The 21,602-nt window shown below is 43.5% G+C and overlaps 2 protein-coding genes across 21 annotated transcripts in view; one reads left to right on the forward strand and one right to left on the reverse strand.

The window, feature by feature from the left end:
* KBTBD12 (kelch repeat and BTB domain containing 12) overlaps window positions 1–12,187 on the reverse strand; it is a 65,934-nt gene extending 53,747 nt beyond the window's left edge. For 6 of the 13 annotated variants that reach the window (XR_008451599.1, XR_008451598.1, XR_008451606.1 and 3 more), the window contains exon 1: window positions 5,252–11,043. The gene's annotated coding sequence lies outside the window, so the exon portion shown is untranslated. Of the gene's footprint in view, window positions 1–5,251; window positions 11,044–12,063 lie in introns of those variants that run through there. The other 7 variants (XR_008451602.1, XR_008451601.1, XR_008451597.1 and 4 more) reach the window with 7 other exon arrangements.
* MGLL (monoglyceride lipase) overlaps window positions 1–21,602 on the forward strand; it is a 102,075-nt gene that overhangs the window by 26,756 nt on the left and 53,717 nt on the right. The window contains exons 1-2 of one of the 8 annotated variants that reach the window (XM_054076154.1): window positions 11,487–11,620; window positions 13,135–13,273. In XM_054076154.1, coding sequence (XP_053932129.1) covers window positions 13,149–13,273 — 125 coding nt within the window. In that variant the 5' untranslated portion in view covers window positions 11,487–11,620; window positions 13,135–13,148. Of the gene's footprint in view, window positions 1–11,486; window positions 11,621–11,818; window positions 11,962–12,008; window positions 12,113–12,356; window positions 12,664–12,723; window positions 12,930–13,134; window positions 13,274–21,602 lie in introns of those variants that run through there. The other 7 variants (XM_054076156.1, XM_054076157.1, XM_054076153.1 and 4 more) reach the window with 7 other exon arrangements.

Consider the following 21,602-nt stretch of genomic DNA (forward strand, 5'->3'; position numbering starts at 1 on the left):
ATCTGCTCTGCAAATGGGGATTACTCTATTTGTATCATGTTAGAAGCAGTAATGATATTTTGGTTATCACATCCACATACGCAGCGCCAGTTCGGATACACAGGGAGGGCAAACCCAGAAACATATCTTACATATTTCCAGTGTAATCCTGTTATCTGTTGTCTTATATCAGTCCAAACACAACGCTGTTATTTTTTTCTTTCTTAGGGTAAGTGTTGACCTTTAGAGCAGACCAAGAGCAATCTCGCACTCGCCTGTGACCACAGGTCCGGGGGGCAGCACTCCTGCTGTCCCTCTGAATTGAAATCTCTTTCTGGCTCTATCAACCTGATTCCCAGGTTGCCTGACAGATAATGTGGCAGGCCAGCATCCCGCTGGTTTTTCATTTAAATAAATGAGAAAGTTGTGGCGAAATTAACACTCCAGCGGAGGTAATAAGGACCGACTCAGCAGCTGCCACGATGTATGCAAATTGAAGTTTCACACATTAGGAGCTAGATGTTGCTTAATTTGTAGGTCTTTCTGTCTTTGAGATGAAAGGCCCTCCATCAAAATCAGATAATCTTAAAAAAAAAAAAAAAAGCCAAAAGAAAGCCCCCAAACTCAACTACTCATCAATGTTTCTAACTGCATCTACAGCGTTTCTTCTGGGGTTTCCCCCCTGTCCTCTGACAGGCGGTTATTACTGAGTTACACTGCACTGCTGGACGCTTTTAGGCAAAATATCTGCTGATTTCCAGTGAACATACGGTCTGATCAAGGAGGTACCGCTGGCCCTTTGGTACAAATAAATCTGGGGGTTTTTTTTGCAGTGATGCCACAATTCAAGAGCTCAACACCCATCAGGATCTTTCCCTCAGAAATGAAACTGTAATAGCTCCAGTTAATCAGACAGAAGGAATGGGCTGATAGGAGAGCATTTGTTCTCCTTTTAGATCAGTAGAGATGGGAATGGAGATGCAAAGAAGCATGTAACTGGATGGGGTTTGTGGAAATGTTCTTTGCTACGTTAATTTTAGTGCTTTTTAATCGCTCTAAGAAAATTATGGCTGTAACTGTGTTAGGGTCAAAAAGATTTCTAAATGGACACCAAACCTGAAACTCAGGAAAGGAAGTACGTATTTAGAATGGCAGAATTTGGGGCCGCTATGACCACAGAAAGTAGAAATAACTGTAATGTTTCTCAGGGTGTGTGTTGCAAGAGGAAGTAAAATATTTAAAACATTCTAAATCAGATTTTAGCTGGCTCAGAAATGCTGCAGCCACAGGATATAAGGCTAAATAATTCTCAAGACTCACTCAGTTTTTCCCTGGTTTTATTCAGAAATGCAGAGGTTTCGTTCTAAAATAAATCACATTCAAATGATTTGGGGTTTGCCTATCTTTTTTGCTCTCCTGACATACACGGTCAGTCCTCAAAAGCTATTGCCACAGGTCTTTAAATTCCTTTGAAGGAGATGTTACCTCCTCAGTGTTCAGTTATCCCTGCTATAACCTAGGGACATCGTAGTGACCCTGGCATGCTCTTAGCAAGAAAATAACAGGAACTTTCCCTGTCTAGTCATTATTTAACTGCATGTGTTGAAACACTGTCACATGAAAATTCAAGTAAGAAAGCTACAGTGAATTTGTGGGCAAGAAACACTCAGACTACAACTAAAGCACAGGGTCTGAGAGTACTTCCCAATTCCCAGAAGTGAATGCGAACCCGGGCTGGTTTCCAGCTCCCTTCTGAAGGCAGAGCTGGCAACCTCCTCCTCATCACTCTTATTTCTTCTGAGGAAGGGAAACCCGAACATTTCAGAGGGACGAGAGATGCAGTCTGCCCTGACCTGAGGTATCGGGGACAGGGATTGAGGGAAAATCCCTGAAGTGCTTCCATCCTGCTGTTCAGATGGAGTCTTCAAATGCTTGGCGATTTATTACTCAGGATACCAAAGAAGACCATAATTCTGCCTGCTGTGACTTTATCTGCCACTCAGTACAAACCCCTGCAACTCTCTTTGGTCTTTGTCCTTCATCACTAGACCAGGATCACGATGCGTTCCTCCCAGACAGGGAGATTAATTAATATTCACGATGCTGCAGGGCCACTGTGCCAGTTGTGCAAATTAAGAAGGATATCCAGGTCTGTGTATTCTAATAAAGTCTCCATTTGCTGCAGACCCCCAACCTGGCGCACAACTGTGCCATTAAAAAACTCTTACACAGTGCTTCTGGTGCATGAATTACCAAATATGAAGCAAATTATGCATCGCTTTTCTGACAGAGGCAGTAACTCTGAGACGTGGGGACTTCTCCCATCATGAGGCATTTGTCCCTAATGTGGTATGAAGACAACGCTGGTTTGTACACGCCCAGTCCTGAGCATTGAGCTGGAGGTGGCTCCCCTCTCCCACGCCCTGCTCCCCCAAACGTGGCTGGCATTTGTAGTGTAGTGCTGGAGCTTCAACACACATGGTGGAATTGTGTCCCAAAGGCAGACAGACAGCCTGAACCATCTATCCATCCATGGGTGTCAAGGTGATGGGAAGACAGATGGTTATAGGGAGCAAGGATGGACCACCTAGCAGGGCCTTATATGACCTCAAAGACTGTGGTAAACGGCACACATCCTGACTCAGGCCAGGCACCACATATCCTCTCCCATTCCATGATCTGAGTCACCAGGCTGTAGCTTTGTGAGTTCATCTGCAAGGGATCACATCAATTAGGAGTTAAAAACTTGGAAAGGTCTGCAATACTGTCAACACTTTTAATTACCCATCTACGGTTTCCCTTAAATGTGCAGCTGATTTTGCTCAAATCTTGCCAGTGGGCATAGTGGCTTACTTTAGAGCAGCAGTACATCACAGAAAAGGAAATGGGAATTAGGATCCTTCATAAAAGTAAAATTTCTTCTACTTCTGTCCACAAAAGAAGGATGAAGAAATGTAGCATCCTCAAAGTTACACCCCATGTGGCTATCTTCCAAACTTCTTTCCATATGTTCCCAAGTGTCAAAAGCCCAAATGTTCCATATCTTGCTGCCAAATTCTCTGGCTCACTCCCAACAGCTCCTACAATACTGTTGGGTATTGCCTAGTGAAAAAAAAAAGTCACCTCCAATTGATAATTCAAAATATATTTGATCATCAGATAGATATGAATGGCCAAGGGATGCTGTGCTGAGTGAATTGTTCACGCTGACACATTTCAAAGCAGCAGGGTATCTTTCTGGTCCTACTGAAGTTACCCCAGAAATCCTTGTTTGTCGTAGAACGTATTGCTGAAGAAATCTGAAACTGGAAGCAGAGGTGGAGGCAGATGAGCCAGAGCAGAGCACTACGCTGCCGGAGGGCAGTCTGGGGTACACGTTTGAACTGGACTGCAGAGAGAGGCTTTGGACTCGGGCAGATATTGTTGGAGTGGATTCACCCCTCTCTGAGCCCCACAATATCAAAGGATAGGAGTCTGCCGCCTTTTAATCTAAAATCTAGATATTGCTGAAATCCCATCCCTGCAGGTGCTGAGGTGCTGGGCACGGGTCTTGGGATGGGACTGCGGATACACGCATCGCTTGGCACGCCTCGTACACATTTCACAGCACGGGAGGTGAAGAGACGCTTTGTGCTCTTTGGCTCAGGATTCCTCTGCCATCCTCTTCCTCAAAACTTCCCAGAGTCTGGGAATAATGCAGTTTCATACGGGTATCTACATCTAGGAGGTGAGCGTTTCCTCTTCAGCCTGAGAGGGTCGTATCTCCAAACCTTAGATTTCCATTTAAGAAGTCACCGTAACTTCAGGGAAGATGCAGTAATGTACAAGTAAAAATAATAAAGACGTGCTGGTATCAAAGCATAGCACTGTGGATGTGAGATTTCCTATGTGCAGGAGTTCAGGAAGCCCTACCAACAGGTTTGTAACAGGAATCTGCACGGGCATTCCCAGCCCACAGCAACTGCAGATGCTCCCGAGTCCAATGCACAAAGAAACCCACAGACACCTTTGCTACATGAGAATCAAAGACCGTAGCCAAGACATAATAGATAACTTCTGTTGGAGGAAACAGGATGAGAGTTGCGGAGGCTGAACTCTTACATACCATAACTTTTGATGTTATTAACAGCACATGCTGCTAATTTACAATAAGATCAAATACAAAGGGTGTTAAACACCTTGAGGATTGAAGATGTCCATCTCAAGAGCACATGAGGCTCTGGTAATAATCCTGTATCGTCCTGAGATGCAGCATTGTCATTTTATACAGGAAATACTGTGCCTATGGATGCTTTGTCCCCTTTTTCACTGCAATGCTCCTCATTTGATAACCCCTTTCTCAAAGCGCACTTCTGAGTTAATTATTACGTGCATTAATTCAGTCTAAGAGGAAAAGCAGTGAGTGCATTTTCCTTCACTGGAAGGTATAAAGTAAATTGTCACATGTACTGTAAAAATTAAATAACTGAGAGGGAACAATTACAAACGAGATGCAAACAGTAACAAATGTGGTCCTCAGTACAGAATATGTCCCATGTGAATTCATGGTCTCACGGTACAACACTGAGCACAACTGGCCCTTAATTTTGTTGGCCACTTGGTGCTACCACAGAACGTACAGGAGAGGGCTTCCAGGCATGAGCAGTGGGTTTGGTATAATGTTTCTGTAAGACATGAAGATACCACCTAACGCCTATACAGATGGCAGAGATCTGCTAGAATTCCCTTGCTGTTCCATACTATAATGCTTACTTTTTCTCCAACATGAATTTTGCACTAGGGATATTCTTTATCTCTGCTGCTCATCCTGATTTACATCACTGTGAACAAGAGCAGAATCAGGCCTCCAGTTAAGTAACTAATGCAGCTGTTTTGCTGAAACAGCTTCCTGGCTGGGAATGAATCCAGTCAGCTGTGGATAACAAACCCCAGTAATAGAGATTTCAAAGATTTCATACATTAATTTTTTTCTTAATATTTGCAGAGTTACTTTTCTTACAAAATCTGTTAGGCAGATGTTAGGAAGTAATTACTGTACATGAATCAGAAAGAAAATGCATATCTTACACTGAGTATGTGTGAGTGGACTGAAGAAACCAAAGATAAATGAGGAAAAAAAAGCTAAAATATATCTAGGCAGAATCCGCCAGAATTTGCTGTGGGGTTATACGGAAGAAACAGAAGGCGAGTTATTCTCCTGAGCCATACATTTATTGTATATCCAAAAAAACAAGCCTGCTACCTTCTCTAGCAGCAGCAGAATTATGCTCACCATTCATGGGCAGAAGATGAAGTTAGCCTTGGCTGGGCAGGCACAGTTTCCATCAACATCCATGAGCCTTTCAGGCGATTACATCAGTAACCAATGTGATGGGCAGAACTAAGATATGGTTACATACACGCTCACGCTCAAATATCTCACAGTATCCTTAGATCACGGCACCTTAGATGGAAGTAGGACTGATTATAAGAGTTAAAACTTTTGCCTCTGTGTACAGAATTATTGTAATTTTTTACATATAAATACAATCAATCTTCAAATGATGGTGGCAGCAGTAATAGCATCCAGGAGATGAGTACATAAAGCAAAACTGGAGGGAAATTTTTCCCCTGAAGAATGTGGTTATCCAGGCCATGGATTCGTCCAGGACACAATATTACCTATCCTTGTAAATCCAGGTAATCTTTAAGAATGTAAAAAGTAACTGCTTCAGTTGTTCACAGTGCTCTGATGGATGGAGTCCGAGATGAGATGAAAATTAGCAATGGTACGATTTGTTAAACAAAATCAGGAATATTCAGAATGGATTCCGCCCTCCGCTTGCATCCAGCATTGGGCCCTACTTTGCTCTGACTTTCCCCTTGTAAAATAAAATTGTTATCCTTCCTCTATGAAGTGCTTTGAAATCTCAGGTTCAAAGGACTAAATTAGAGTTAAATAGAATATCTCAGTAAGCAATAATAAAAACACTGTTTGTGTCCTACAGCATTTTCTGTCACTGGCAGTTAATGCACTTCATAGACCAGGTTGGTATAATTACCTTTACACTGCAGTGTGGCTGGACCAACTGAGGCCAAGTAAGGACATGATTCACCTGTACCACAAAAGCTCCCTCAAGACGCCTTTCAGAAGCATAAAACAGACCTCCAGATTGTGCTCATCTTCACACACAAAATCAATTTAGTTCAAAAAATAAATTGCACATCAGTAACTACGGCCCTCTAAAATTCCATCTTCGCGTCTATGAACCCATGATGACTACAAAAAGATATGTTACTAAAGAAGCCATTAAAATTACAAACCAGAAAGGATGTTTAATATCTCAAGTCTATAAATTACAACAGAAAATCTCATTCTGAGAAATACTATGAAAGCATTGGGGTTGGGTGAGCTTTAGAACAGCATTTGTCATAAAAGAGAGCTTGAACATTTGGGTTGCCAAGGCAGAAGCAGCACCACAGACACATTTTACCCTTATGGGGATTCATCAAGGTTGTGCAGTGCAGCTGTTGTCTTAGAATGAAAGTATCGGTCCCTGGCTGAAAGAAACAGAAACATAATTATGTTATGATGAGCTGGAAAACATGCAAAGAAAAATTGGAATGCAAAGCATGATAAATGATGTTTGTCAATTGCAAAGCAGCAAGAAAACCAGGCGGCACAATAATAACTCTTCTCCAGTCAATGCTTCCAGTTTGGCTACCAAAATAAAGCACCACTCACCACGACAGAAGAGCTGTATCTTTTTTGCCGTATTATTTAATCCCAAAACAATGATGCTTGATTTGTAACGTGGATTATGCAGTCATCCTTAGTAATGGAAATGAGAAAAGCAACGGTCAGGTACATCTCAAAACCAACACTGTAATTTCATCCAGAGAAAATTTATGATGTTGTCTTATTCTGATTTTTATGCATGTCAAAATTCACAGCTTAGGACCTTTTCCCTTAAGATGCCCTTTAATTACATTTTCTGCTGTAAAATACCTGTTTCTACTGAGGTGACCACTATTCTATCAATAGAAATGTGGATACATGCAGTCATATCACAATAAAATAGGAAATGCCATCGCGTAACAGACTCATTAGTCTGTCTGTCCTCACAGGGACAAGGACAGGATTCCCCTTCAAGTGTTGCATCGGTATGCTTGGCCAGGGTATAAACCACTGAAATTTATTCTCGTGATGTGAGTGAATCCAGAGGGGAAATTGGACTAATTATACAGCAGCACAGGAAACTTTTATTTAGAAACCAATACTGGGATGAAGAGATAAAAAGGGATGTACATTTAAAGAAAACCTTCTCGTGATAAAAGGGAAAATGATTCTAAAAAATAAAAAAATCAGGAGGAAGGGGGCTTGGAAGGGGACAGCAAAGCAGTGGCTCTGCCCTCTACTGCCCAAGAACTGCAATTCCTATAAAGCAGGGGTTGGGGCACCCGAGAAAATCCACCAGGGAGCTGTTTTCCGCAGCACCCAGTGCGGATCGGCTCCCTTGCGGGGACACTGCTAAGGTTACACAGTTCCAGACTTCTATCAAAATATATATTTATCCCCAAGGCAGAGTTATACTCGAGGGTTGCTATAATAACTTTATCGACTTCCCCTCTGCAGACAAAACTAAAGGGCAGAATTTCCACCTTTCATTTTGGATTTCCTACCTTTGGATGATGCCTTTTATAGATTTCATACTAAGAATGCCTCAGAATATGGTATTAATATTCCTGTGGGCTTTTTAATTAAAAAAGCCAAATGAACCGCCAAACAAAACACATATTGCCTCTGTAATTATAACCAACCAGCTCTCAAATTAGCATCTATGTAGGATGGGTCATCTTCTATACATCAGTTTAAAGGACTGAAACCTTTCTAGTTTTTTAAGTGTATTTTTAAGTGTGTAATTTTGGTCCTATCAGAAAAGGAGCACAGGCAAGATTAACTAATCACCTATATAACTACTGTTTGCAGTCATAGCTTTGTAAGCAGCTTCTAATGGCAGCATGATTTGCAGTATTTTTATTACCTATTAAAAAAATTAGGACTATTTTTACCACTAATTATTTTCATTTACATGGTAAAAATACTTCATCACTTGACTGTAGTTTGCATCTAGGGGTATTAAACCACTTGTAGCTTAAGCAAATAATTCTACTCCCACTGATTAGGGAAAGTGAAATCACTGATGGGCAACAAACCAGTGGAAGGCTGCAGACAATTTCTGTGATACTCAGATGTTGCCACACTAACCCTCCAACCTCTCTCCATTTCAGCTGGCACTGATTTGTGAAGAGGTACATGAGACTGCAGAATTGCAGACCAATGCCAACCTAGTTATAATTTCTCCTGATGTTGCTAAGCTTAACCTGATCAGTAAAATATCATCCTTTAACATTTTCTTCCTCACCTCAGTTTGCCTGACACCGAATTTATTTTTTGGCTGCAAGGCATTAAAATAGATATTTTACATTAAAATGAAAGCAGCTTACCCCAGCCCCCACTCCTGGCTCATCCCTGTACATGTCTTATTCAGGAATACCAACAGGCAAGAAAAGGCAAATTACACAAATAAGTAATGCTGAACACCTGGACTCTGGCTAGGGATAAATGAAAAAATAACCTAATAGAAGGGCAAATCCAAAATAACCACTCTAAACCGACAGCTTTAGTGGCATTGGCTTCTTTGCTTTTCACTGGATTTTAATTCTTCCTCTTGATGCTTTATCTCCCATTGTTTCCCACGTGCTCTCTTGCTTGCACTGTTTGCAGCTCTCTCCAGCTGCTCCCTGACTACTGTAACTTACAGCATTTTTCTGTTGGAACAGATTCTTTGCAACCACACACTTCTTAGATAATTTATTATTGCATCCTCCTTCTCTATTATTTATTCTTCCTTCTTGTCAGCAAATCTTCTCTTTGTGGTCCTGGTGAGCAGAATCCCAAATGGTTTAGCACCCACACCCCATCAATTCCACTTCTCAAAGGAAAATACTCCTTTGCAATTTAAGAGCATGATTTCATCAACCAGGAAGGATCTCAGAAAGTCTGTTTATCTTTGCATTTCAACAGGATACGACCCATTAAAAACCCATTTTGTGAATGAAAGCCTAACTACAAGAAAATCCTACCTCACCCCCTTACCTCACCATCAGAATTACACACCATTCTGCCATCCTGTCTCTCATCCCTTCTACTCTCCCTTCTCTCCAACCCATTCGCTCTCTCCCCTTGCTGTGATAACTTTTCATTATATATTTCCTCTGTCATTCCAGCAACTGATTCTTTCCCTAAAATTTGCTTTATTTTAGGGTGTAGTCCTTCTCTCTGTACTCCCATGGGTACCTCAGGAGTCAATAGAGATGCTTAAACTAAGCAGGGCTCAGCCATTAATAAACCAAACACCTTTCCCTACACGGCATAAGCAATTACTCAGTCAGTGTAAAGATTCACCAAGTGTATTTCTCTGTTTTATTAAGAAGCTGATTTAGCTCAAACTGTATTGCCAAAATATATTTCACTCCACCGAGACAAGAGAAGATGTTACAGTCTCATAAACACTGCATTCTCAGGCATCCCTTTGATTTCTCACAGGGAGCCTAACATGCAATAATTGCCCAGCTAAAGCCTTGTATATCGTTTGGATATCAGCTAGGTGAGTTCTTCAGACCCGATCCACTTTTCTCAGGTGGCTTTTCATTCATGGCTTAAACTCCATAACCATAAGGTCCATAACCTGCAGTCAGCAGTTGCTTCTCATTCATTTTATGATGTTATCATAAGACGGGGGAGGGTGTGCTACTGAGGAGAAGCCACGTCCTCAAATTCCTGGAGGCTCAGGGAAGCTGAGGAAAAGGGAAGGAGCAGTTGGTTGATCCTCCACCCTTGCGCAATGGTGAAAATCTGGGCCTAGCAGAAAGAATAGGTTGGACCATAGTCCTTCCGCACGGAGGTTAATGGGGTATCAAGGGAATCATATATCTGGCCTGACCAGGACAAGCTTTCAAAGACAGGATCTCATTCTTGTGTCCCTAAAAAGGTCATTTTCTTTGAGATGCTATTTTTATCCTGAACTCTACAAAGAGATTTTTTCCTTGTCTCCCCCACCTCTCTGTGGCCCTGGGAACTCGGATATTCCCAGCACCACAGCAGGAGAGGAGCCTGTTCCTGGCATCAGGTTTCATGGATGGCTGTAGGGAAGCAGTAAAGTGCTCCTGGCAGATAAACTCTGGGAGCAGGGGAAGAGGCTTCTTTCCCTATTTCTTTTCTTCTTAATCCAGTTATTATCTGATCTGTATCCTTTAAATAAATATATATACCCTTGCTTCTCCCACCTCAGGAGCTGGCTTGTGATATCTCTTTAATTCCACCCATCTGTGTTTAGACAGTAGCTGGCCTAGCAAATCGTACACCTCTGACTACAGTGCCCAGGGCTCTGGTTAAGACCCCATCTGACCTAAATCTTATTCATTACAAACAACCCTACATGCTGTTTAGGGCTTTTTTTTTTTCCCCCTAAACAATAGCAGTGACAGGAATATTTAATTTTGCTTATCCATTTTACAACCAAAAACCCCTCTAGGGCATTTAATACAAATTACACTGAAAGAGGAAAAAGTCTGCTTTTGATTTCCTTTTTATTTTTACATGGGTCATCATGGAGGTTTTGCATTTATTGTTATTATGGTTAGCATACATTCCTTTCCTCAGCCTTTGTTCCCAGGTTTGGGCTCAGTAAGCACACTGCCTAGCTTTAAAAAAACATCAGTCAATAGCAGCCTCTTCTTAAAAAAGGGCTGAGACCTCTAGGTACGTGTAGGCATGTAAAATTGAAGTCTAGAATGTTATCCTGATGAAACGTAAAAGATATTACTCTGTGCCCTTAATACAACATAAAAGTGCTCAATAAATGCTAAGCACTTACCAGTATTAAATGACAGAACAGAGTTTCTGGATGCCTTAAGGGTGGGAAGCTATTTTATCATCGGGGACCCTCGCTGTGACAATTTTTATAAGCAAGTATCGTATACCATCTACCAGATCTCAAATTGCACAGATGCGACAAATGCTGTGTATGCCCTATGGTGATTAGGTGCGGTGCTGGAGAACGCGCGTATAAATCATAGAACCGTTTGAGTTGGAATGGACCTTAAAGACACCTCGTCCCAACTCCCCTGCCATGGGGAGGGACATCCCCCTAGATCAGGCTGCCCAAATCATATACCCTTATTTACAAATCGCCTTTCCCACGAGTAAGCGAGCAGAGCAAGGGGCCTGGGTGCTCCTCCGAGGGAGCATCCCAAAGCCTCCATCATCAATCATAGGAAAGGTCATTGGGCACTGGAACTGCCCAGCGAGGGGGTGCAGTCCCCATCCCTGGAGGGGTTTAACAGACGGGCAGACGAGGCGCTCAGGGACGCGGTTTAGTGGCAGATAGGAATGGTTGGACCCGATGATCCAAGAGGTCTTTTCCAACCTGGTGATTCTATCATCCCCGCGCGGCTTCGAAGCCCGGGGAGCCGCCTCGCTCCGTGCAGACACTGAAGTTGGGATCTGGGACTACAAAGGACGGCTCAGCCCATCACCGCCGCCCCGACGCCGCTCGGAGCCTGCGGCTGCCGCTCCCGCATCCCCGCGAAGCCGCCGGTGAGACCCCCCCCGCCCTTCCCCCCGCCTTGCGCCTCCCTGGGGAAGGGGCAGCGCTTTCTCCCCGCGGCCAAACACCTCGGAGGGGGCACCGAGCGGCTCCACCTTCTCCCCGGGCATCGCTGCTGGAGCTCGGCGAGCTCCTCGCCCAGCCGGGGGGCAGCACCGCCCGCTCCCTCCCCGCGCTGCAGCGAGCGCCGGAGCCGCCGGGAGGATGCGGGGACCGCCACCTGCCATCGCCTCCCCGCTTCCAGCCCTCCTCCTCCTCCTCCTCTCCCTCGCCTGGGGGGTTGCGCTTAAAGACGAGATGGCTTCGCAGCGGGGATCGCTTTGAGAACAAGGTCTCCCTTTTTTCTTCTCCTCCTCCTCCTCCTCCTCCCCCCCCCCCGCCGCCGTGGCCTCCGAACAGTAAGTGGCAGGAAGGAAGTAAAGTTGCAAACAACCTGCAAGCGGCAGGAACTTTGTGAGCTGCTCCAGCTGCGAGTGTTCAAGGTGCCTTTGATGGGGGTGCGAGCAGCTCCTTGCAGAGCGGACTGCAGCTTTCCCATCCACCAGCCCTCCCTCTCCTCTCCTCCCCTCCCCTCCCCTCCTGTCCTCTCCCCTCCTCTCCTCCACCTCTTCCCAACCTCCCCTCCCACCACTTCGAGCCCACACGCGCAATTTGTTTGAGAAACGGGGCGGGGAAGGAGGGGGGGGCAGATAAGGAGAAAAAAAAAAAAGAGAAAAACAATCAAAGTGATGAAATGAAGAAGAAGTGGTGAATTACCCCAGCGACTTTCTTCCGAGAGAGGAGCTGCGGCGAGGGACCCGCCGGGCTCCCCCGGGGCTGCGCGGTGCGGAGGGCGAATGCGTCTCCGCAGCGAGATGCAAAAAGCCTTCTCCGCTCGCTTTTGACTTGCGATGCCGGTTCCTCACTAGAATGCAAAGCATTGCACAGGATGAAAACAGGTTGGTTGCAAATTCGCCTGGAAACGTTGCGTTCCCCACCGCTGCCACCTTCCTGCTGGAGGCGTCGGAGATCCTGGCGATGGCACTGGTGGCAGGTACCTCCGCTGCCTGCCCTCCGCTCCTCTTTGGACACCTTAAGGCAGAGGGAAAGCTTCCATGCAGCTGTCTTTTCGTATCTGTGGCGGTTGCTGCACAATCTGCACTTGATGGCAGCTAAAATATTCTTTTTTTAGGAGCTGCTTCACAAAACGATGCAAAATAAACACAGATGGGAGAAGTGGGGTAGAGAAAGCTGTAATGAAGTAGTGATGGTGGATTGATCTTCCCTCTTTTCCTCCCCTCCAGTGCCCTTTCCCCAAACATGAGTCTTTTCTGAACGCAAAAGGCTGTATTCCTGTTTTAAAGCAGTAAAGATTATAGGGGTTCTTTGGCTGGAGTTTGGGAGAGAGGCTCCCCTCAGTGCCTTACTGACTGACTCCCTTAATGTTTGTGACTATCAAGCCCATCAGCCTCTATATTACCTTCACCTGTTGTAAAGTATGCCTTTTTCTTCCACCGCCTTGCAGGTCAATCCTCCAGAATGCCAGAGGAAAGTTCACCAAAGCGGAGTCCTCAAAACATCCCATACAAGGACCTGCCCCATATCATCAACGCTGATGGGCAGTATCTGTTCTGCAGGTACTGGAAGCCAGCAGCAACTCCCAGGTGAGTGCTTTCACTTTTTACTATCAGTAAATAAGATTCCGTTTGTGTAATTATTATTTATAGCTTGTCTGGCATTACAGGGCTGTGTGCATGGAGCTTTACAGAGCCAGTAAGAAAGACTTCTCTCGTCTGAGAGAGCCCCTGCTGTAAAGACCGTGTGCTCCAAGCCTTTACTCACTCAAGTCAGCCTTACAGGTGTAAAACATGTAGTTACTTTAATTTCGTGCACAGCTGGCTTTGTTGGCAATCCAGTGTGCTACTGAGTGGCACGTGCAGGTGGCCGATTCCTATCAGCAATAAACAACTATCTTCAAACTAATAGCACAGGCAATCGGGGAGGAATGGGATACAGGCTTAGTGATACCGACTCTTTCTAATTTTCTTAGTGTCAACAACTTAAATATCAGCATCTGACTTTGGTTTGAACGGTAGTAGTTGAAATTTCAGGGCAGCAGGCAGGATTTGGTTTGATTGTGCTGGGTTTTTTTTTGCTGTCGTTTGGGCTTTTTTAATTATTTATAGTTAGTAAATGATTTAGGGAGCTCTTTCACTGGCAACTGCAGTTTCGAAACTGGCCTCAGTGATAAACACAGAGGAAGAACTGGGTAGAGAAACTTAAATAGTGTGTTTTCTTTCATAATTTAAATAATCCTTTTACTGTAATAGCTTTCTATGCTGATTGTGTGCCAATTATGATCCTTTATAGAAAGCTGTCTCTGTCCCATCATTATGATCTTTCTTCTTCCTCATAATATCTGCTGTCTTGGCACGTATTTATGCTGCCACTAGTAATACCGGTGGCTACTTCATAAAAATCTGCGTTTTGTTCTATTTTTCTGCAAAAAAAGCTGTTTTGGCTTCTATACAGCTAGAAAACAGTCACAGAAAAAAGTTGTTCAAACTAGAGTCAGGAGTTAAACTTTTTCCTTGGCCACCCAACAGGTTAGACATCATCCTGTGTTCAGATCAGCCTGAACCTGCGCTGTCAGATGGATATGGGTCCACGTTAGCTGGCCCTGAGTTTTATGCCTGCCAATCTAAGGGGAATGACATGAAGCTGGGAGATGGGCACGCATTGACATGCACTGTCCCTGGAGGAGAAGACAGTGCAACCTCCTCTCTATGGCCCTATTGCACTGGTTGGGCTGCAGGACATGGGTCTTGGTTTAAGATCACCTGGTCTACAGAGCATTTTATAGTTACGTCTACTTACTGCCTTTCAGAAACAAGAAGGGAAGTTTTTGGCACTGGTGCTTGACGTAGTCTTTGCGCCAACCTGAAGATTTCCTCTACAGAAAAAAAAAATGCTATCAAAACAAACTTCTACCGTGAAACCAGGCTGTCTTTTATTATAATGCTAATTATTCATTAGCTGCCCACAATGTTCTTCACCCAGTTGTAGAGTTGCTTTCTTTTCTCATGCTTAATTTCTTAGCAAATTAGTAAGGAGCGGATGGGTCTTTGATCAAGAAATGAAAGGATGATAAAGAACCGAGAGTTGAAGCTTGGTGTGTAAGTCCTCTGGGTAGTTAATTTTTTTTTTTAGGTCTCTCTGTACCAAGCAGTTAATTGTGAGAGAGCTTGCCCTAGTTTTGGGACAACAAATGTGGATAGGATCAGTGTTGCTCATTTACAAGTGATTCCTAAATGCATGCATGTGTGTGTGTGTGTGAGTTTGCGTTAGCATGTTTGTGTATAAGGAGAGGGCGTACTGTTTATTATTAGCTCTTTTTGCATTGTTATGTAGGAGAGAGATGGTAAGTGACTGAATAACAAGTTAGTGCCTGGATCGTACAGTCAAGAACGCTCTTGAAGTGCTTTGACTAACAAACCAAAAATACTTCTTTTTTCTCCCCTCTCACTTTTCATAAGTAGCTCAGCTTTTTCTGCTTCATTTGTAGAAGCTCAGCAACTTTCATCTAATTTTAAATGTTCAGCAGAAGTGATCTATGTATATATGTATAGGGAGAGAAAGAGAGACACCTCAGGAGACTTTTACAGGCCTGTTACAATTACGCTGTTTCAAATATTGAAGGCAATTCTTTCAATCTTCTAACTCAATTGTTGATTCAGCTTCAAATCTTAGCGCTAATGAATGATGCTATAACCGTCAAACCGTGGGATCTTTCATTGATCCATTATGCATCTAATCCCAGCCAGGGCTATAGAAATACCTCTTCACTGCAGATGCTCAAAGGTTATCATTGACTTGTCTTCTGTTAGAATAGAACTTATCATCCTTGATCCCTCCCCCAGGGAGGGGAAAAAAAGAATATCTGCCAAAGGAAAAATTAAAAAGTAGCCCTAGCCTGGGGTGGAAGAGCAAACAACGGCTAGACAGGCTCAGAGAGTGGAGCCAACTGACAGACATCGCCCCTTGGAGCTGGTGCTCCTCTTTTATCTCCTCAAACAGGCCCACAAAGGTGGATAAAGGCTGTGGCAGACTAACGTGCTGTAGCATATTTTTATTAAGACACACAATTTGTCAGGAATATGGGGAAATTTTGTGAGGCTCTTTTGCTTCGTGGTCACAAATATCCAGTCTCTGATCCTCTGTGGTGTTGATCTGACTGATCAGCCCATACTGGTGCACATATGGAAGCTTTGTTGTAAGTGCCACCGAGGCCAAGGTTGTCTGTGCAAGTGAAAGGCACCTATTGTGAGTTCCTCAGCAGGGTCCGCTTTGTTTCCAAGGGCGATTTAGGTGATTACTTCACAGGAAGCTGACACACAAAAGCACTCAAAATGTCGTAATGATTAGATGGGGTAGATAGAGTAGATAGTAATGGGACTAAGGAAGGAGGATGACAGTATTTGCCACTCGTTTTTCATTTTTGGGGTGGGAAGTCGCTCCCAACAGCAGAGCTGGGGATTAGGTTTCTTCTTCTATTGCTATCTGCTGGCAGCAATGCGTGTGCGACTTCCCCAGCCAACAGCCCCACAAGCTGCCCAACTTTTTGAGCCAGTGTAAGATGTGCTCTTCTTGAATGCAGCATGGAAGAAAAAGCAGTGTATTCTGGTGTCATTTTCATGTATCGTGCCAGCAGCAGGATTTGTGGAGCATGAAAACAAGTAGCTCTTTGGCACTGAGCGCTCGCTGGTGGGGGCAAAGCTTAAGATCTGTGCAAGGCAGGGCATTTTCAGGACCATGTCATGTTGTTTGGAGGAAGTAAATCATTGGTACCAAACCAGATTGATCTCATGCCTATAGTGTGTCCCAGTAGCAGAGGAAATCCTACTTAATGAGAAAGCAGCCTTTATGTAAACAAAACCAACAGGCTCCATGCAAGGTTAAAAGCTCTGCCACCACGCTGAACAGTCTGAGTCAAAATATGAGGTAATAGGAGGTGAGGAATTAAGAAACCATGCTCTTTTCCCAGCTCTCCAACAAAGCTGCTAAGAATAGAGGTGGGGTGAGGAAAGGGAAGGCAAGTTGGGAGGAGAAGTCAAGAATTTCCTTTGAGGCCCCTAAAGGGCCAGGAGAAGTTCAGAGATAACCTTCTTTTCCTCTCTGTTCTGTATCCCCGTAGCCTTTTCTGGATGTTTCAGCTGTTCCTGTCACTGCCTGGATAAGCACAGTTTGTTCTGGGGCACTTTCAGCCCCTCTACTTGACCTCAAATACACCCTTTGAGATTTATTGACCCAGAGTAGTTTTTTCAAAGGTGCTAATTACCTGCAGTTACCATTGACTTCAGGTAGAGAAAGTGATGCTCAACTCTCTCTCTGCAGATCAGCCACTCTGGATTGGACACTTGAAGCAGTTATAGTTGGAGGATGCTTTTGAAAATGTGAATTCCAGGCATCCTTGTATGTGAGCTTCCTTATCTATCAAACAGAAATAATTATGTGGCTAGTTAGCACGGTGTTTGTGTGTCTCTCCATGTAGCGGTCGCTCAGCGCACTCAGATGATTGCCAGCAGCCTAAGTGGTGTGCCTGCGGAGGCTGCCTGAAGCTGAGGAACACCTGGGTCACAGATGCGTTCCTGGTCAATTGTTAATGTGTGCTAAAATGGGTTGGCTCAACTTTAGACATCATGACCATGGTTTAAGTGAACAGAGTTGCAATTGCCTAAGTAAACAGTGTCCTTGTAGGAGTTCTTTCAGTTCCACACCTGACAAATTGGATTAAAAATACAAAATTAAGCAAACAAAAGAAAAGCACCCACTTTTCCATTTACATTTTAAATTACATTTAAAAATGCCTGTCCTTCATTCTGACTTGTTAGCAATGAAAGGCCAGGCCAATAAGGAGAAGATGTATTTCTTTATTCCCCCAAAGACTTTGCAGAAGTGCCTGGGATGCAGAAATACAATCTGCCTTTACATTTGAACTGGCCCTTAAATTGTGAATATTGCTTGCTGGTTTTGGCACCTCATTACGAGTATTTCCATGTCATTTCCAGAAGAACAGCACAGCTCCCAGCATGAGCAGATGACAAAGTTGAATTTTACTTTCAGACCCTTCTAAAATGAATAATCATATAAATAAACAAACCAAGGTGAATTCAAAGCAAAGGGCATCAAGTCACTAATTATAGTATCTTTAATTATGCAGTGCGGTGTTAGTCTTTAGACACACTCAAAGAAATTTCTAATTCAGTATCACTCTGGAAGAACAGTTTTGTTTGTGTTAATGAGGTCAACTTCAAACTACGGCACAAGGGCCAAATTTGTATCGTGCAGAGTGACTTATGTCAGCACAGTTTGTTGTAGGATGAATTCAGCTCCCTCTGTACACAGTGCTCAGGGGAAATAACAATTACCATTGTCAACTCAACATTGCAGGCTTTGCTTGTTGCATTGCTGTTGCTTGAGTTTCTAAAGCCTCCTTTCTATTCATCAGCCATGTATGTGTTCCTTTAACGCTTATGTTTTCTTTGCTCCATGTGACTGTTTTACTCGCTGTGAATGAGAGCATCCTTTTATGATTTCTTATCTGTTTCCAGGGGGTGGGCAAATTAGCAAACCAGCTTCACATAAGAGGGACTCTGACAGCCAGGAGAGCAGCTTTGCTTCTTACTGTAGAAGTTTCCAATAGGCTTTTTTAGTAGGATGAATTTTTTTTCAGTCCCCATGGAAATGTTGAACAGAAGCAAATATGCCTTTTTTCCCCCGCAGCATCCAAGGAAGAAGGTAAATAACAAAGGAAATAACAATTGTGATTACACTATGCCTCTTGCTCACTGTGCTGTTAGGATTGGCTTCTGAGCACAGGTGCGCAACTTTGTGATGCTGGTGTGTGGGAACAAGGGAACTTTAGGAGTTCCCTATTATGAATCTCAAAGCAATAACTTTTCATTCTGATCCTGAGACGACAGCAAAGGAAGCAAAATCAGTGTTGGTTCTCAGTGTGACGCGTGATGAACTCATGGAAATCGTGCTGTCCAACACTGTGAACATTAGAGGCAGAAGCAGAAATATGAATAAAGAAGTGTCGAAAAACCCAATTTCTGCTTATGATTCTGCCAGAGACTGCTGGTTAAGCAAACCTTATAATGGGATTACAAGTGTGATGATCAGTACTGTCTTTGTACCATGACCCTGATGGATCCTCTAGCTGATCAGCAGTTCTGATGTCCCTCTGTGTCCCTCCAGGTCTCTGTCCTGAGCAGACCTTGCCCCTTTCCTCTTAGGTGCTGGTGCCTAAGTTTTCTTCAACTCATTAAACTGGGAGCACTCTAAACTAGTTATTTGGTGAAAGTGGCACGCAAACTCATTGACATTATCAGGGTTCCAGATGCAAGACAACTTAACTTCACTGGCCCAAAAAATGTGTAGCTTTAGTCAAAATACTAAAACCAGCTGCACACAGTTCCTTGCCTTGATTTCTTCATCACCACTAAACACCCTTTGGGAACACACAGCAGCTCTTTTAGATCACCATGAATAGATCTAAACCCAGAGTTGGCTGATATAGTGGTACTGGCTAGAAGAGGGTATTTTTTCTAGAAGGGTTGGCCTGTGTGTCCTTGCAAGTTTTCTTCAAGCTGCTGTGGCTTTGTGCTTTTCAAAGCCAGTATGAACATCGAATCTCTTTGTTCTTCTAGGGAAATTGTATTGTTCCAAGAGCTGTCCCTGCAGACGCATTTGGCTGAGCTGCCTTCCCTAGGTTCAGGCGTGCCATTGTCCGAATGTGCTTCCACTTGAATGGAAGCCATCAGTATTTAACAACCTTTTATTGTCCCTTATCCCTGATAGCAAATGGCTGATTCTCTTAAGTATCCAAGGAGATAGTATTGCATCCTATCCATGAAATTCCCTAAAATATGCTTAGGCAGATCCCTTACCTCATCACACCCTAGAGGTGTCCTCAACCATGCCCATAGGTCCCTGCCCTGACTCTACCAGTACAGACGATCAGCATGGCTTGTTATCCTGTAGGAAGGACCTTAAGTAACAGCAAACTTCATGAGTATTTCTACTGGAAGGAAGGAGGCTCCCCTTCTACATGACAGAGGCTTGCTTTCCAACCAGGAGTTATCTTTATTTCTGCTTGGCAGTCACCCTCTTGATGATGGGAGTCTCTGAATCCTCTCTTTCTAAGTGACGGCAAAGGCAGCATGCTAGACCTAGACAATTCAGTGTCAGAAAACAGAATAAAGAAGTCAATGAGGAGCAGAGATCAGGCACAAGAACATGGTCAAGACAGTCTTTAGGCAGTGACCTAATGTCCAGTGACTTACAGAATCAGACCCTTAGTCTCTCTGTGCTTTGGTTTCCTCATCTAAAATTGCATGTAATCATCCAGGCAACTCATTTAAATTAGGTCTGGAGTCCCTAGATAAAAAGTGAGAGAGAAAGTAAGTTATTCCTTGAGGTTTTGGTGGTTGAAGAGTACTTGATGTTTGAAGAGAGATTTAAAAAAACCATCTGCTAAGTGATGCATTAGTTGTTCTCTGCTGTTCAGCTACAAGTAAATTGTCTCAGCAGCAATCCATTAAAAGAAGGAAAAGAGAGAGAGATTAAAAAAAAAAAAGGAAATAAAATATTGACGACTGGGCTAGAGCCAAATATTCAGTGGTAATAGTGACTGTAGTAATTGTTTACTCCACTATTGTGTATAGATGGGTAAGGAGAAAATGTACAAACTACTATAGATTTGGTAGGCAGGAAAGATTACTGATCTTTTTCAGCCCTCTATCTGACCTGTGATAAAGAGGCTTGCTCTGTCTCCCTGTTTTCTCTCTTCCTTGATCAAGATTGAAGCTTGCAGAGTGAGGGAATAAAATTTAAATCTGTGGGCCTTTTTTTAGAACAGAACATTGGTTTAGTTTGCTGTAGGTGTCAGCAGGTTGGCTAGTTCACCAGCTGGCAAGATAAGCTTATTTATATAATTTTTCAAGATATTTTTTACTTTTATTTTTCAAAACTATGAGGTTTCAAATTCAACTGACAAATTCCAGAAATCTACAGTGGCTTAATTTGCTGGGCTAAAGGCATGAGGAGAGATGAGGAAGCAGTCAGTAATTAAATTGCTGTAGAGATAGCATCTAGCTGGATTCATGGTTAAGCTTTTTCTTCATTTTTTCAATTTTGCGTGAGAGGCAGCCTACAATATTTGAAGAACTAAAACTATATTCAGAGCACCGCTCATAATCTCATTTTATTCAAAAGATATTCAAGCAATCAGCATTCAATTGTCCTCATGGCCCTCTGCAAATTATTTTAGCAAGGAACAGCAAGCATCTCAACCAATGTTGTCCTGAGAGTGCACAGCTCATCTCGCTGATGTTATTAGTTGCCCACCAGTTCATTAGGACAGAAAGCTTTCTAAAATTGACTTTTTCTTTCCAGGTTGCTGTGGCCCTGGGTGTGTAGAACAGGGCTGGAGCTCAGGGAACCCATGGTGACATCTTGACTCTGCTGTTAAACTCCTGCCGATTGCAGGATTTGGGGTCAGATTTTGGCTCACCTGTGTGCCTATCCTTGCCTCTGGCAGCTGTGTCACCGTGGGCAAGGCTTTTTACCTCTTGTGCTTCCTTTTAATTGGCAGTGGAAGGCAGGTTGATCCTTGCTTGGGACAGGGTAATGGATCAGAGGACCTCCTGAAGGTTCCATTAAGCTCTGAATTTCGTGGCTGTACAACCAGCCTAGCTGCACCCTTTGTAAAGCATTTTGGGGTTTTGTGAATGATGAGCGTTGTACAAAAGCCAGATGTTATTATTTATGCTATTTACTTACTGGTCACATTTCTCCAAGCTGGGGAATGGGAAAAAAAAATCAATCAGCAGATTCACTTTGTTTATATTTAACAGGGATGTTCATTCGTTAAACATGACTCCTTCCTCTAAGCCTCTGCTGCCTCTGCGCCCCTGCCAGCTCTCGGAC

The sequence above is a fragment of the Cuculus canorus genome, chromosome 11 (assembly GCF_017976375.1).
Source record: "Cuculus canorus isolate bCucCan1 chromosome 11, bCucCan1.pri, whole genome shotgun sequence".
Classification (NCBI taxonomy): Eukaryota; Metazoa; Chordata; class Aves; order Cuculiformes; family Cuculidae; genus Cuculus; species Cuculus canorus.